We start from the raw sequence: 16,561 nt of genomic DNA, 5'->3' as shown, positions 1-16,561 counted from the left end.
AGTGATCTCTGAAGAGCAGCAGCCTGTGAGAGGTGGCAGGGCTCACTGATCTCTGAAGAGCAGCAGCCTGTGAGAGGTGACAGGGCTTAGTGATCTCTGAAGAGCAGCAGCCTGTGAGAGGTGGCAGGGCTTAGTGATCTCTGAAGAGCAGCAGCCTGTGAGAGGTGACAGGGCTTAGTGATCTCTGAAGAGCAGCAGCCTGTGAGAGGTGACAGGGCTTAGTGATCTCTGAAGAGCAGCAGCCTGTGAGAGGTGACAGGGCTCACTGAACTCTGAAGAGAAGCAGCCTGTGAGAGGTGACAGGGCTCGCTTTGAACAGCCCTGCCCAATCAATGGGGACTACAGTTCACCTGCGCACTGTGCAAACAGTTTAGCAGAAAACTGATTAAGGCTGATTAACCCCTCCACTCAGGCTGGCTGCTGGCTGCCAGGGGACCTTGGCTGTTAATACGCAGCAGCCTGGTGCATGATCTGGAATAGAATGAGCTGGTTGTGCGTGCTGTGCATTAGTATGGAAAAAGCTCCACTCACTGAAAACAAGTCCTCCTGCAACCGGACATTTTATTAATGCAAAGCGGCAATGTTTAAATGTGATTGCTAATTTCCACATCACATTGGTTTTATCACTACAAGTTTAAATCACAAAGCCCCCATATTGTTCTGAACTTAGTTTGGCTGGCCTGTGTGTGGTTTAGTAAGAATCAAACCACTGTTGAGACTATTGTGAATGATTGTGTACATGCTGCCCTCTGGAGGTTGACTGCAGTAGCACACTACCAATATTGCACATGGCCTGTACTTCTGTGTAATTGGGTCTAGTCAAGTAGTTAAAAACAAAAACAAAATAACAATAAAACAAAGTTGCAGGAATAAGCAGTTCACTTATTAACTTCCTGATTTATGGAGTTACTATAATTAATACTCTTTGAAAACCTGTCTTTACCTTTTGACTGCTGATTGTCCAATAGTCCATACAGAGAGTTGCAAGTGTGTGATAGGGTTTTGAGTCAGTGTTGACTAGAGAAGAGCTCTCCAGGGATCCAGTCACTGACTCTCCTAATCGTTCCTTACATTCTCCATGCAGAGAGAGTGGTGAATGTGTGACAGGGGTCCGAATCAGTGGATACAAGATAAGGGCTCTCCAGGGATTCAGTCACTGACACTCCTCATCGTTATATGGTAGATACACAGCAAGGAAAAAATAATTTCATACATATCCATATAGTTCAATGCTGGTGTGCCGTGCATGAGAGGAGCCCGTGCAGTAACCTGTTCCTTTGAAAGAAGGCATGTTGCTTCAGTTGGCTTAGATGCAGCAGCTCTCCTGACACCCAACGTAGGAGACATCTAAAGTGGGGAAGGTGGACAAAGACCCACAAAATCCTGGTTATCACTTTCCATGGAAAAATAAATTCCCTAATCTCCTCAGAGTGGAGAAAGAGGCTGGGATATTAACATCCCTGATCTCCTCAGAGTGGAGAAAGAGGCTGGGATATTAACATTTCTAATCTCAGTGGAGAAAGAGGCTGGGATATTAATATCCCTGATCTCCTTGAAGTGGAGAAAGATGCTGGGATATTAACATCCTTGATCTCAGTGGAGAAAGAGGCTGGGATTAACATTCCTAATCTCAGTGGAGAAAGAGGCTGGGACATTAACATCCCTGATCTCAGTGGAGAAAGAGGCTGGGATATTAACAACTCTGATCTCCTCAGAGTGGCGAAAGAGGCTGGGATATTAACATCCCTGATCTTCTCAGAGTGGAGAAAGCGGCTGGGTTAAGTTTGGAAGTTTATTTCTTACCAAAAAGCAGTTGTTTATTTTATTAATTTATTTTTTGACTTTTTAAACCATCAAGGAGCAGCAGCAGCAGCAGCAGCAAATGTAAGATGCCCTGTGTACCTAGTTCAGAGGAGTGATATTGCAGTTTGATCAGCATTATCTATAACAGCTTCTACAGACAGATGCCTATGGGGGCAGTGCCTGCCAAGCTGATATTGTTTTTTTTTTACTCTGGGGAGGAGGGAGAGGGCAATGGGAGAGGAGGGCAGGGGCAGTTAAGTGCAGAGGCCTTGTGTCGCTTGCCAAATGGTGTGTGAAGGTTGGGAATGAAGGACAATCCACTGATCTGAGGACTTTTCCCCATGCAGGTGGGTGTCCTTGATGTTACATGGCGTTCCGTGGCACACGGTCTTCCTGGGAATGTTTTTTTTTTTTTTAAGAGGAATGGGAGATGGAAATCTTGCAGATGGTGGGTTTCTGATTCTGTTTGTCATCTGCAGCTCATTAAAGCTCCTGCACTTTCTAAGTCTGATTGACTTCTCCTGCAGTAAGGGATAGAGATGTGGTTTCACTTCTCCAGCAGTAAGGGATAGAGATGGGGCTTCACTTATCCTGCAGTAAGGGATAGAGATGGGGCTTCACTTCTCCCGCAGTAAGGGATAGAGATGGAGAATAACGATCCACACAAACCCTGGGAGGCTAATGACGTGACAGTGAGTCTCAGGTTGAGTCCTATACAGTTTCTTAGTGTAGATTTGTGTGTGGGAGTGAGTTTGTGTGTGGGAGCCTCTATGCGTGTTGTAGGTTAACAGTCAGTTGATCAATCTCTGCAGCGAGCAGTTTGACATCTTTCATTAGTGGAGTGAGTGTTTGATTGAGTCTGGTGCAATGTCCTCGCTGTCCCTCTCTAAATCACTGTCTGTCTGTCTGCTGATCACAGAGAGGGGGTGGGCACTCTGGTGTTGGGACACAGACTCCCTGTCCTGATCGTCGGATCTGTGTGTGTGTGGGGAGGGGGGGGGGTGGGGGTCACGACGTGATGAGTGACAAGTCTATATCCAGAGCCTCCGGGAAGGAAGAAGTGAAAACAAGACTGTCAGAGAGAGAGGTAGAAGGTGGAAGACGTGGATAGCAAAGGAGTTGAAGAGAATCTCAATCTGTTCCTTTTAAAATGGCGTTCATTCCTCAAACAGCTGGGGTCCTTTTTAAAACTATGAGGGTCCTGATACCGGGTAGAAGGAGGGGGAGAAGTGAGTTACTGGTTTACTTTTAAATTATTATTATTAGTATTATTATTATTATTATTATTATTATTGCAGTAGTAATATGAAGGAGTGGGTGTGCAGGATTACAAAGTTATGGATGCTGTAAAAGGTCTCCTTTTTTAGATCAGGGTGCAATGCACTGTAGAGATTTCTGATGTGAGAATTGCTGTATAAAATACACGTGTGGTTTGAGTAGCTCAGTGGTTGAGAACACTATGGAATGGAATTGCAAACTGTAACTCTGCTGTAAGACATTGGGGTTACCTTCTTTTTGAGCAGAAATGCAGACTGATCATTGTGATTACAGTTTAGAGGTGGGGGCATCCAGTACCCCATAATCTGTTTCAATGTTTGGCTTCCAGGTGTGGTATATTGCTCAAAAGGTGCCATGTCTTCCCCCAAAGCCAATCTGACACATATAGTAGAATTCTTTGTGGGAGTATCTGGAGAATTCTACAAGTGGTTTCTGCCAAGCCTGCCATCACACTGCGTGTCTAACCAGTCTGGGCCGTATTTCTAAAGCATTACTTCCAGTCTTTAATGAACTCCTATTTCTTTTAAAAGAGAAAAAAAATCATGTAAATGTTACAAAACTGTCTTGGAAGAGACTCTGTGTGTACACAGCTAAAGTGAAATGCTCCTTTATAGCATGGCATTAGCAAGTGAGGCTGTAATGAGCAACTTCATTTCCTGGTATCTGGGACTTCTAGTTGACCAGCCTGGCAATGAGGCAGTTGAGGATGCAAAGTACGAAAGGGAGTGGAGTCGTGAAGACTCAGCCGTGTGAGAACAGGAGCACAGTGTGAATGGAGCTGGGTAGAGCACTGAGTGCATTCCACAAGATACTGTAGGGAGAGCACTGAGTGAGATCCACAAGATACTGTAGGGAGAGCACTGAGCACCTCCCATAAGATAGTGCAGTGGGTGCTGTTGAAGGTTTAAGAAACCTTTCTAAAACAGCAGTCTGTTCTTTTCTTACTGAATGAAATGGCTCGTTGCACTCAGTAGAGAAGTAGTGATACCACTGACTTGGTTTGCAGAGCAGTGCGTTGTGATTAGTACATGTAAACCACACACATGTAAACCACAATATCTACATGTATAGCCTGTTTCTCCAAAATGTATAAAATAAATAACTAACACTAAAAGCCAGGTCAGCAAACAATGGCACATTCATCCAGAAAGAGATTGCTTCCTTTGGGATTGCAGCATGCAGTTTGTTTTGTGTGTGTGTGCATGCCATGTGTGTGCATGTGTGTGTGTGTGTGTGCATGCGTGTGTGCATGCATGTGCATTTAAAAGTCTGAGAATAAAACAAAACACAATGTTCAGGGAGATGGAAATATATATGGCTCAGGCTGTTTGTGCCTGCATTGTGTTTGCATGCATCTCTTTGTCCCTGCATTGTGTTTACGTGCATCTCTGTTTGTGCCTGCATTGTATTTGCGTGTCTCTGTTTGTGCCTGCATTGTGTTTGCATGCTTCTCTTTGTACCTGCATTGTTTTTGCGTGTGTCTCTGTTTGTTCCTGCATTGTGTTTGCGTGTGTCTCTGTTTGTGCCTGCGTGTGTGTGTCTCTGTTTGTGCCTGCGCATGTTTGCACGCATCTTTGTTTGTGCCTGCATGTGTGTATGCATTTCTGTTTCTGTCTGCGTATGTTTGAATGCATCTCTGTTTGTGCCTGCGTGTGTTTGCATGCGTCTCTGTTTGTGCCTGCATTGTGTTTGTGTGCATCTCTGTTTGTGCCTACATTGTGTTTGTGTGTGTCTCTGTTTGTGCCTGCATTGTTTGTGTGCGTCTCTGTTTGTGCCTGTATTGTTTGTGTACGTCTTTGTTTGTGCAGGCATTGTGTTTGTGTGCGTCTCTGTTTGTGCCTACATTGTGTTTGTCGCTGCATTGTTTGCTCGCATCTCTGTTTGTCCCTATATTGTGTTTGCGTGCAACTCTGTTTGTGCCTGCATGTGTTTGACTGCGTCTCTGTTTGTGCCTGTGTGTGTGTGTCTGTGTTTGTGCCTGTTTGTGTGTGTGCGTCTCTGTTTGTGCCTGTGTGTGTTTGCGCACGTCTCTGTTTGTGCCTACATGTGTGCGTTCTTGCAAGTTTGACGTGCTGTTAACCTCTCTGTTCTGGTTGGTGATTTCCAGGTAACCCTCCCAGCCATAACAAAAAAACCATAAAGCAGAGGTTCCTCAGACTGCTGTCCTGCTGCCAGCCCAGCCCCATCCCTACAGTCAGTGAATGCAAGTGACACTTCCATTCCTTCATGTATTTACCTGTTAGCAAGGGCACAGGATACAGCGTGGTGTGGTTTACAAGCAATAACACACTGCTCTGGAGACACATGTGCTGTACTGTAAATATAACCTACTGCTCAGCAGACCAGCTATAATCTGACTGTTAATATTCAACTGCTACAAGACCTGCTGGTTGTTTTTTACTGATAATAACCTGCTTATTTAGAGTAATGTTTTCGTAACGGTAATTGCTTTGGAAAGCTTATACATAGCTGATGAATGATCTGTCCATTCACTGCTACAGTAAAAATGCGCAAAGAGTTTATCCTGTTATATCCCTTCTTCTCTGCAGTCTAATGAGGTTATCCATCAGAAACTGCTAAATCTATTAGAATCCATCTGTAACAGCACAGCCTCACCCCTGAAAAAGAAGGTGGGCTGTTACTAAGAGGGAAGATTCATGGCCAAAAGAATGTTGTGGCTGAATTAGAATAGACTAGCCACTAGTATCTGTCTGAACTTGCTTCTATAACCCGTACAGTCACAATGCAATAAGGCTGCAAGCAAAACAATTAGTAATAAAATCAGAAATGAGGGGTCATGGAGCTCCAATATCCAATGAATAACTCGACATCCTATGAAAGAGGCCAGGTTCTATACTGTCACTGGCACGCACTGTGAGAGAGGCCAGGTTCTAGACTGGCACACTGTGAGAGAGTCCAGGTTCTAGACTGGCACTAGTACATGCCAAGAAAGACCAGGTTCTAGACTGGCACTGGCACACGCTGCGAGAAAAGTCAGGTTCTAGACTGGCACTGGCATGCACTGTGAGAGAGGCCATGTTCTAGACTGGCACTAGCACACACCGAGAAAGACCAGGTTCTAGACTCGACACTGGCACACAATGTGAGAAAGGCCAAGTTCTAGACTGACACTGACACACACTGTGAGAGAGGCCAGGTTCTAGACTGGAACACACTGTTAAAGAGGCCAGGTTCTAGACTGGCACTGGCACACACTGTGAGAGAGGCCAGGTTCTATGGGAGCTGCAGGCTGAGGGAGCACTGTGCACTTCATGAACATATTGTCTTTCTGAATCCTGTGTTAGAGAATAGAGGCTGGACAGTAGACTGTGTTTTAGTCAGTGATCACTGTATTTTTCTCATCCCTCTCACAGACAGCACAGAGGATGATTTTGAACTCTCCACTGTGTGCTATCGGCCAGAGGGACTTGACAAGCTTCAGGAGCAAACCAAGTTCACCAAGAAAGAGCTGCAGGTCCTCTACCGGGGATTCAAGAATGTGAGTATGCCTCTTTTTACTATTTGTCTCTTCAAACCATTTTTCTTTCTTTCTTTCACTTTGTCTCATGGCTGTCTCCCAGTGAGTGAGCGACTCACCTCTAACCATGGTGTCTGTGCTGCCCCCTGCAGGAGTGTCCCAGTGGTGTTGTCAATGAAGAGACCTTCAAGCTGATTTATTCCCAGTTCTTCCCCCAAGGAGGTGAGTGTCAGCTGCTCTTTTTCATCCTTGTCTGTACTGAGTTTACAGCTCATCCTCTCTTAAGGTAAGTACACGGAACAAAAATATAAACGCAACATGGAAAAATTTCAAAAATTTTACTGAGTTAGTGTTCATATAAGGAAATCAGGTAATTGTAATAAATTCATTAGGCCCTTAATCTATGGATTTCACATGACTGGGAATACATGATATGCATCCGTTGATCACAGAAACCTTAAAAAAAGGTAGGGGCGTGGATCACAAAACCAGTCAATATCTGGTGAGACCACCATTTACCTCATGCAGAGCGACACAGCTCCTTCGCATATAGTGGTCAGGCTGTTTGATTGTGGCCCCCGGCCCCCCCCCCTGTGGAATGTTGTCCCACTCCTCTTCAATGGCTTTGCGAAGTTGCTGGATATTGGCGGGAATTGGAACACGCTGTCGTACACGTCGATCTAGAGAATCCCAAACAAGCTCAATGGGTAACATGTCTGTTGAGTATGTAGGCCATGGAAGAATTCGAAAATTTTCAGCTTTCCAGGAATTGTGTACCTTGAGTAGTTTTTCGAGATTTACGATTATACTGTATTTACAGTATAATTGTAAATCTCAAAAAACTACTTCTAAATCTTTTGTAGTCATTTTTGTATTACTTTAGTATAATTACATGTTAATTTGGATTCATATGTTGTTTTTTTCTGATTTTATGCGATCGAAAAGAAACACATTTGCCAGTTTTCCTACTGGAATTAGTGCTATTTTGAAATATCACTGTCCCTGGTCACAAAAGCAAAGTTTGTGAGGGATAATAGCCATTTACTATTTTCTTTTCTTTATACTTTTGAGGCATAAACAATTAGGAAATAACATTTACTACTCATGAACAAAAATTGTGTTACATAGTGTTATCATGCTGAAACATGAGGTGATGGTGGCAGGATGAATGGCACGACAATGGGCCTCAGGATCTTGTCACGGTATCTCTGCCCAGTACAGTTGAAAGTGGGATTCATCCGTGAAGAGCACACTTCTCCAGCCACACCAGTGAGTGGGGGGCCATCGAAGGTGAGCATTTGCCCACTGAAGTTGGGGGGGGGGGGTTACGACGCAGAAACTGCAGTCAGGTCAAAACCCTGGTGAGGACGACGAGCACGCAGATGAGCTTCCCTGAGAAGGTTTCTGACAGTTTGTGCAGAAATTCTTCTGTTGTGCAAATCCACAGTTTCATCAGCTTTCTGAGTGGCTGGTCTCAAACGATCCCACAGGTAAAGAAGCTGGATATGGAGGTCCTGGGCTGGCATGGTTACACGTGGTCTGCGGTTGTGAGTCCGGTTGGAAGTACTGCCAAATTCTCAAAAACGACGTTGGAGACGGCTTATGGTAGAGAAATGAATATTCAATTCTCTGGCAACAGCTCTGGTGGACATTCCTACAGTCAGCATGCCAATTGCATGCTCCCTCAAAACTTGAGACAACTGTGGCATTGTGTTGTGTGACAAAACTGCACATTTTAGAGTGGCCTTTTATTGTCCCCAGCACAAGGTGCACCTGTGTAATGATCATGCTGTTTAATCAGCTTCTTGATATGCCACACCTGTCAGGTGGATGGATTATCTTGGCAAAGGAGGAATGCTCACTAACAGGGATGTAAACAAATTTGTGCATAAAATTTGAGAGAAATAAGCTTTTTGTGTGTATGGAAAATTTCTGGGATCTTTTATTTCAGCTCATGAAACATGGGACTAACACTTTACATGTTGCGTTTATGTTTTGTTTAGTGTAATTGTAGATAATACAGACACATGGAGGGACTGAGAAGCATATTAGTGTCTACTAGATAGCCAGTGGTTGGGTTGGTACACAGTAATAGGTGTGTTTCTGTTATTGATTCAGTTCTGGAGTTGTTTGAAGCTGCAGTTCTTTTTTTATGGAACATGCTGAGCAGGTGCAGCGGCTGAATTCATATCTGCATCCTGAGAACACTGAGAATTATTTTATTTTTTAGATTCAAGTACATATGCACACTTCCTGTTTGAAGCTTTTGACACTGACAAAAACGGATCTATCAGCTTTGAGGTAAGAATGAATAAATCTGCCTGTTTGTGTGAGGGGGGTGTGTAATCCACAAATTGGACATACACTGTACGCAGAGACATGTCAGGCAGGTGTTTAGCTGTTTTTGACATGCTGTCTCTGGTACAGTGTGGTTTGTTTAGCTGTATTTGACATGCTGTGTCTCTGGTACAGTGAGGTTTGTTTAGCTGTATTTGACATGCTGTCTCAGGTACAGTGTGGTTTGCTTAGCTGTATTTGACATGCTGTCTCTGTGGTACAGTGAGGTTTGTTTAGCTGTATTTGACATGCTGTCTCTGTGGTACAGTGAGGTTTGTTTAGCTGTATTTGACATGCTGTCTCTCTGGTACAGTGGGGTTTGTTTAGCTGTATTTGACATGCTGTGTCTCAGGTACAGTGAGGTTTGCTTAACTGGATTTGACATGCTGTCTCTCTGGTATAGTGAGATTTGTTTAGCTGTATTTGACATACTGTCTCTCTGGTAGAGTGAGGTTTGCTTAGCTGTATTTGACGTGCTGTCTCTGGTACAGGGAGGGTTGCTTAGCGGTATTACATGCTGGCTCTCTGGTACAGTGAGGTTTGTTAGCTGTATTATTTGACATGGTGTCTCTCTGGTACAGTGAGGTTTGTTTAGCTGTATTTGTCATGCTGTCTCTCTGGTACCGTGAGGTTTGTTTCGCTGTATTTGACATGCTGTCTCTCTGGTACAGTGGGGTTTGTTTAGCTGTATTTGACATGCGGTCTCTCTGGTACAGTGGGGTTTGTTTAGCTGGATTTGACATGCTGTCTCAGGTACAGGGAGGTTTGTTTAGCTGTATTTGACATGCTGTCTCTCTGGTACAGAGTGGTTTGTTTAGCTGTATTTGACATACTGTCTCTCCGGTACAGTGAGGTTTGCTTAACTGTATTTGACATGCTGTCTCTCTGGTACAGAGAGGTTTGCTTAGCTGTATTTGACATACTGTCTCTGGTACAGTGTGGTTTGTTTAGCTGTATTTGACATGCTGTCTCAGGTACAGTGGGGGTTGTTTAGCTGTATTTGACATGCTGTCTCAGGTACAGTGAGGTTTGTTTAGCTGTATTTGACATGCTGTCTCTCTCGTACAGTGAGGTTTGTTTAGCTGTATTTGACATGCTGTCTCTCTGGTACAGTGAGGGTTGTTTAGCTGTATTTGACATGCTGTCTCAGGTACAGTGAGGTTTGCTTAGCTGTATTTGACATGCTGTCTCTCTGGTACAGTGAGGTTTGGTTAGCTGTATTTGACATGCTGTCTCTCTGGTACAGTGAGGTTTGTTTAGTTGGATTTGACATGCTGTCTCTGGTACAGTGAGGTTTGTTTAACAGTATTTGACATGCTGTCTCTGGTAAAGTGAGGTTTGTTCAACTGTATTTGACATGCTGTCTCAGGTACAGTGAGGTTTGCTTAGCTGTATTTGACATGCTGTCTCTCTGGTACAGTGAGGTTTGGTTAGCTGTATTTGACATGCTGTCTCTCTGGTACAGTGAGGTTTGTTTAGCTGGATTTGACATGCTGTCTCTGGTACAGTGAGGTTTGTTTAGCTGTATTTGACATGCTGTCTCTCTGGGCCACAATTAAAGTTACCCTGATATTCAATCCATTATTCCTCAGGCGATTAAGACAGTGTTTGTTTGTATTATTCCAAACTGCAATAAATAGGAATGACAATTTTGCAAGCCACATTCTCTGTATTTAAACTCGGAAAGACTTTACAGCACCCATAAACTACATCTTCTGGCATCTGGTTCAGGGTTTCAATTACACTATGTACTATAACAGCCTTAAACGCTATTCAACATCTGCAGCAGCTGTAATGAACCAGTGGGAGTCCAGATTCCTCTTCCTCTGCAAACAATTAAGATGATTATTTGTTTTCTTGAATACTGTGAAGCAGTCATACCAGTGCAGCACCCTTCATTCAGTTACATCTATTGCTTATCCCTGAATTTCCTCTGATTCCTTTGCGACAGCTTACATGCAGATAGTATTACATTGTGGTATTCCGAAAGGGAATTTGTGTCATTAAAGCAGGCTCTGTTGAATCATTATTGCTCTATTACTGTAATGTACTTCATTCTCGGATGCTGCGGGAACACAAGAAATCCCACATGCATTAGTGTTTCTGTAAGTTGAATCAGCAGCAAACACCCACACAGTACTGTAAATCTGCAAAAATGCCATTAATGGAATTCACTCAAACAAGCTAATTATCTATCTTTCTCTTATTCAGCCACACTTGCTGGACTGCATCAAATAACGTTGGCAGCTGCACACTATTTGAAATTTGTAATGCTTTTATCAGTCAGTGTAGAGAGAGTTGAAACAAGAGCCTCATTCCCATGTGCATTTACAGCAAACTAGGTTTTCAGATTATCGTTTCCCCAATGGCATTATTCAGACCTGCATATTGAACATATAGCCTAAATGCTGTGACTCCCTGGGAGGGCACCAAAATAATTTGTACAAATAGGAAATTTGTGTTAAATGAATTCATTTTATAAGAAGTAATTTACAATAAACGACTGCTCGATTTGGCTGGGACCTTGTAACAAAATTCTTACTACAGCTGTCCCCTGTTGTACCGCCCCCCTTTATAATGCCACCCTCGCAAGCTATTCTCTCTGAACAAATGTCACCAAAAAAAAAAACAGTGCTATTTGTACTCGTTATATCTGGGGATTTTTGGGGAGCGGTAGTAGGTGGCGCGGTGCAGCGGGGAAGATTAGGTCGTTTGTATTATATTCGTAACATTTCAAAAGGAGTAATGTCGCCCGGTCGCTTTATTCAGGACCGGCTAACCAAATTTTTAGTCGTCAATACGTCAATGAGAATCTGGAGCTGTTTTGTTTTCTTTTTTTTTGTTTTGTTTTTTGTTGTTTTTTGTTTTTGTTTTTACTAATTCGTTGTTATCTGAATTTCGAGGTCAATGTGCTCAACCACTCCCGTACTCCCAAAGCAAACGGAAAGTACAACATGAGAGTCTACCCTACATTGAACACCAGAGCAAAAGAAACAAATCTGCATGTGTGCATCTGAAAATGAGAAAGCAAGACATTGCAAATGTTTTCTCATGTTTAAGTGAGGCATATACTGTTAATCGAAGGACAGTTGGAGACATTGTAATGGATAGAAACAAATGGCTTACCTTGATGGAACGGGTCGATTTGTTTAACCTGAAAAAGGCTTGACGCAGTCTAAAATAAGTGACTTTTATAAACCACAGTAAATGTTAAAAAAAAAAAAGTAGTACGTACATTAAGAGGTTTGTTTACGTGCAGGTTTTGCCCAAATGAATTTGCCTGTACATATTCAACATTTTTTTTTTTTTTTTTTAACTGCATAAAAAAGCGAATGCTGTTGAGCTTAAATTGCTTTGTGAAATAAACAGGTGGCATCGCTCAATGGGGGATAGTATTCAGCAGGTGTACAGTCTTGCCACAAACAGCAAAGTTAAAATGACCACAAAAAAAAGTATCCTTTTTTTTTGTTTTTATGAAATTGTTTGGGTGATTTGGTAAATGAGTGTTTATTTTTAATTATTATTTTTTTCAAGTATGATCTGCTCCTCAAAAGTAACCGTGTATCATATAGATGGGCCAAGATGACAAAATGTCACTACTGTTGTGTTAAGAACTAGTACTGTAGTTTTTAAAAATATTAATGTTTTATTAAAATGGCCTGGAGATACTGCAATTGTATAACTAAAAAAATAAAACCCATTTTGATGTATTGCAACTATAGAAGGTTGTGTGTGTCGTGATGTGTGTGTGTTATTTTTTTTTTTTTTTTTTTTTTTTTTTATCCTCCTATTAAATGCCACCCTCGGCTTTTGCGTTTTGCCACATGGACCTTACCTGTCGTTTTTGCCACATGGCCCTTACCTGGAGGTATAAAGAGGGTGGACTGTACAAGGAAACCCCCGTTCGTTTTAACAAAAGACTATTCCTAAAATCACAGCAAGCATCAGAAAAATGTAAGTTTTTGTCTACACATGTTTAACAAAGGATAGCTAAATAAACTAAGTACCAAAAAAAAAAATATATAATAATAATAATGAATTACACATGTTCACATTTTTTTTGGTGACTTTAAAATAGTAATTGTGTTTTGAATTTAAAAAAAAAAAAGTAACATGTTTGTTGAAATTAGCTTGGTGGAAAATGGTACTGCATACAGTAATACTATGTCTAAAGAAAGGAATGAATTTAAAATAATTGTCCAGACAGATAAGGCATGTCTTCCTGAAAAATACCTTGAATGTGCAACCCATGCCCACTTTGGGTTCTGCTTGAGCATGGAAGAGATTGCATTTTCACATAGCTGAGAATTAACACAGCTTGGTCTTGCAATGCAAATGGGTATTCGAAATGTAGTGTACCATTTATTCTTTTGAGTTTGCAGGACCAGGCAAACAGAAACGAAATGTAGGCCCAGTGAAATATCACTGAACTCCAGTTACGTGGTACAAACGGTGTGCATGCTATTTTTTGGGGGGGGGGGGGGGGGGGGCTCATTGTACAAGGTGTTTGCTCTTTCAATTCTAAGCTATAGCATGTTTTGTTCTTTTCTCCTCTCTCTTCTGTGGGTTTTTGTAACTAATTATATTTTAGTGTTATGGTACATTATCAACTGTGAAGGAGCAACCCTGAAATGGTTTAAAATGTTGTGATGGTGTATAATACTATTTACTACATGTAATATTACAGTACTCGCACAGAAGCCTGCATGCATTATTTTACCAAAGAACACAAATCATTAGCCACGATTTCGAACACTTTAACGCTATTGTAGGTGAGGCAACAGTGAGGTAATGGGACCGGCAAACACTCCAATCCTAGTCACACAATTCAGAATTAGGGTGTTTTGACTCCATGTCTCCGTCACTTAACATTTGAACAGAGCTCAGCATTTTTATCATCCATATTCTGGCAATGAGGATATAGTTGATGAAACCAGTCTGATAGTCAATCCATGTGTCAGACATGCATATCTTTACATGTAGTGTATTAAGGTCAATCTATTTTTTCATGATGGCCAACATAGTGTATCTAACTGGTTTATCAGTTCTCACTAAAATATTGCAGTCATTTTATAATTAATAAGTTGAGCACTGTAGGCACTTGCATTCGTTTTTGTCAATAATTTCGGTAGGAATTGTTTGCAATCCTAATTACTCACGGGATACTGTTTTATTTATCTCTCCTTGTAGGGGAAAGCTACGTTTGCGCCTCCAACGAGCCGTACCGCAAAGTAGACTACATGAAGAACGTGAACCCCAACTGGTCTGTAAACGTCAAGGGCAGTGGAGCACGCTCCCTCTCCTCGCTGGGCTTGCTGAAGAGTGATATGCGGGAGAGCAAAGACTTCATCAAACCCAAGCTGGTGACAGTGATTCGGGGTGGGGTCAAGCCGCGGAAAGCCGTGAGGATTCTTCTGAACAAAAAAACCGCCCACACCTTTGATCAGGTCCTGACAGACATCACTGATGCCATCAAGCTGGATTCTGGGGTGGTGAAGAGGCTGTTCACTCTAGATGGGAAGCAGGTAAGGGTGCAAAGTTGAAGCCTATTTTCAAATTAGAGAGGGACATTCAGCTTCAATTGTAGAACTGTACTAGTAAGTGTTGGCCAGTTATGGCTTTTAAAAAGTAGGTGAACATTATTTAACGAAACTAAGATTTTTACAGACTTTTTTTAATATTACCATTGTGATATTGTACTGTTATCATGTTCTAATAATCAAAAACAGCTTTTCCCGTTCCTGCTAAACAAATTCTTAAAACTTTACAGCCCACAGCGTGTGCTGTATTGTTCTCATTTCTCCCCTTGAATTTCTGCTTTTAACTGTTGCACTTTTACACACATCAAAGGAAGCCCAAGGGCTGCACATTAGACAACAACAAAATCCTGAAGGAAAAGTTATAACTATACCATTATAATAAAGCCAGTGTATTAAACTGAAGAAACCTGAGCAAAGTTATTATCATAATCAGAAATGATAGCCTGTAGCCAGGTTCAGTTGTTACAGTCCATATTTGCACTTCTGATACAGCAGCACACTGATTCTGATACAGTGCCAGAGTATTGAAATTGATCACTTGTGAGAATTGTTTTATTGTGGTGCCCCTGAAAATTGCCATTTAGAAGACAATTTGGTAAGACGACCCCTAATCTTGAAGCTTTCTCTGCATGCACAGTTTTATTTGTGTGTGTGCTGTAGATAAGTGTTTTTCATATAACAGCTCATGTTACAGTTTAAGGTGCATTTCTGTGGTGATTTTAAGTGTGTTGTGTTGTTTCTTTCTGATATTTGTTGGACCCGAGTTTCTTCCATTTGTGTATGTTAACTTCAAGGTTACACACATTTAACTTGTTAAAGAAGATTTAAATTATTGTTGAAGTGTGTTTTAAAATAATTTCATAACAGCTGGTCTAACATTTTGAAGGTCACTACTGTTTTGTTATGACAACTTAACAAATAACTTAGTTGGCTAGATGAATACTGTGCAGTAGATTATACTGAAATAAAACTAGACAGTCTTTAATAAGGCTTTCAAACCGAAGGTAAAAAAGAAGCCAGAATAATGCATCTGCAAGCAGATTTTTTATTTTTTTTTAGGGCTATATACTGTATCCAGTTGGGGTAACTAGCAATTTAAGTAGTGCGTTATTGTAATAATAATACTTTAGTCAGTACTGGGGGACAGCCACCTGGATATCCTGCAGGATTTTGGATGCCTGAAGCCAGAAGTTCAGCTCAAGGGGGTTAGCAGGCAGTACCCAGTGCTCATGGAAGCCTTGGAGGCCATGACAGAGGTCATGGATTGGATCTATGAGGCGCAGGAGGCGAAGTAGTCGAGGTTGGCCCGGAGCTGGACTGGGACACAGACATGGACTTGGAAGTCCGAACGCCCCGTGCCCTGTTCGTCACCACCACCTGGAGGACCTTTGCTGCTGACCCCTGGGGATTTGTTGTTGCCACCAGCGGCATTTTCACTGCCCGGAAGTTCTGTTGCTGAAACCCCCGTCCCACCTTCTTTTTCTCCCTCTTATTATTTATTTTCTCCTGGCTGGAATTATTATTTCGTAGCAGATGCCGTTATCCAGGACGTCTTACAATTGTTACAAAACAGTACAAAGTATTGCATTATAAAATTAGTCCCCACGGAAATCAGTGATAAATTTTCCTAAAATCTGCAACGAGAAGTGTTTTCTGCAAAATTCACATCAATGACTTTAATGAAAAACAGTGTTAATAAGTATAAATAAATAAGAAAAAGTAAGTCACAGTTAGTTAAATTCATTTTTTTATTAAATCCCATTACTGAAATTTGAAAAAAACAAAAAAAAAACAGAACATGTTTGCCATATTTTATGGAAATCAAAAGAAGAAAAAAACACATATAATAAAGCAAAGAACACATACAATAAAGCAACAATAAAAAAATAGAAATAAAAAAACTCTTACAGCACTGACTACTGGGTGCCATTTTTTTAAATATACATAAAAGAACAATTCTTAAAAAATAAATATAGTTATGGCCAATAGATATCACTATATAGTTAATCACATTAGTAATAATAACATTTTCCTAGCAGAATAAGATTGTAGTGGTGCAACGGGATTCATATTAGCATTGGTACATTTTACAAATGTGTACTAGGCTTGGAGCATTTTTGTACAA

The 16,561-nt window shown here is 41.5% G+C and overlaps 1 protein-coding gene across 1 annotated transcript; it reads left to right on the top strand.

Annotated features, from left to right (window-relative positions):
- Positions 1 to 2,897: 2,897 nt before the first annotated feature.
- LOC121311267 lies at positions 2,898 to 15,874 on the top strand. Its single transcript, XM_041243896.1, has 5 exons — positions 2,898 to 3,032; positions 6,456 to 6,580; positions 6,712 to 6,781; positions 8,790 to 8,860; positions 14,029 to 15,874. Exons 1-5 carry the CDS (start codon positions 2,954 to 2,956, stop codon positions 14,437 to 14,439), a joined length of 756 nt encoding a protein of 251 aa, XP_041099830.1. The 5' UTR covers positions 2,898 to 2,953; the 3' UTR covers positions 14,440 to 15,874.
- Positions 15,875 to 16,561: the final 687 nt, after the last annotated feature.

Source organism: Polyodon spathula, unplaced genomic scaffold (genome assembly GCF_017654505.1).
Source record: "Polyodon spathula isolate WHYD16114869_AA unplaced genomic scaffold, ASM1765450v1 scaffolds_3078, whole genome shotgun sequence".
NCBI lineage: Eukaryota > Metazoa > Chordata > Actinopteri > Acipenseriformes > Polyodontidae > Polyodon > Polyodon spathula.
Note: the sequence above shows the minus strand (reverse complement) of the source record. Positions and strands in the feature narration are given on the sequence as shown.

Bases quoted from the DNA above. Each gene is read 5' to 3' on its own strand.
- LOC121311267 (XM_041243896.1), top strand. From the start codon at position 2,954: ATGGCGTTCATTCCTCAAACAGCTGGGGTCCTTTTTAAAACTATGAGG. The intron at 3,033-6,455 runs GTGAGTTACTGG...TCCCTCTCACAG, and splicing joins GGGTAGAAGGAGGGGGAGAA to ACAGCACAGAGGATGATTTT. The intron at 6,581-6,711 runs GTGAGTATGCCT...TGCCCCCTGCAG, and splicing joins TCTACCGGGGATTCAAGAAT to GAGTGTCCCAGTGGTGTTGT.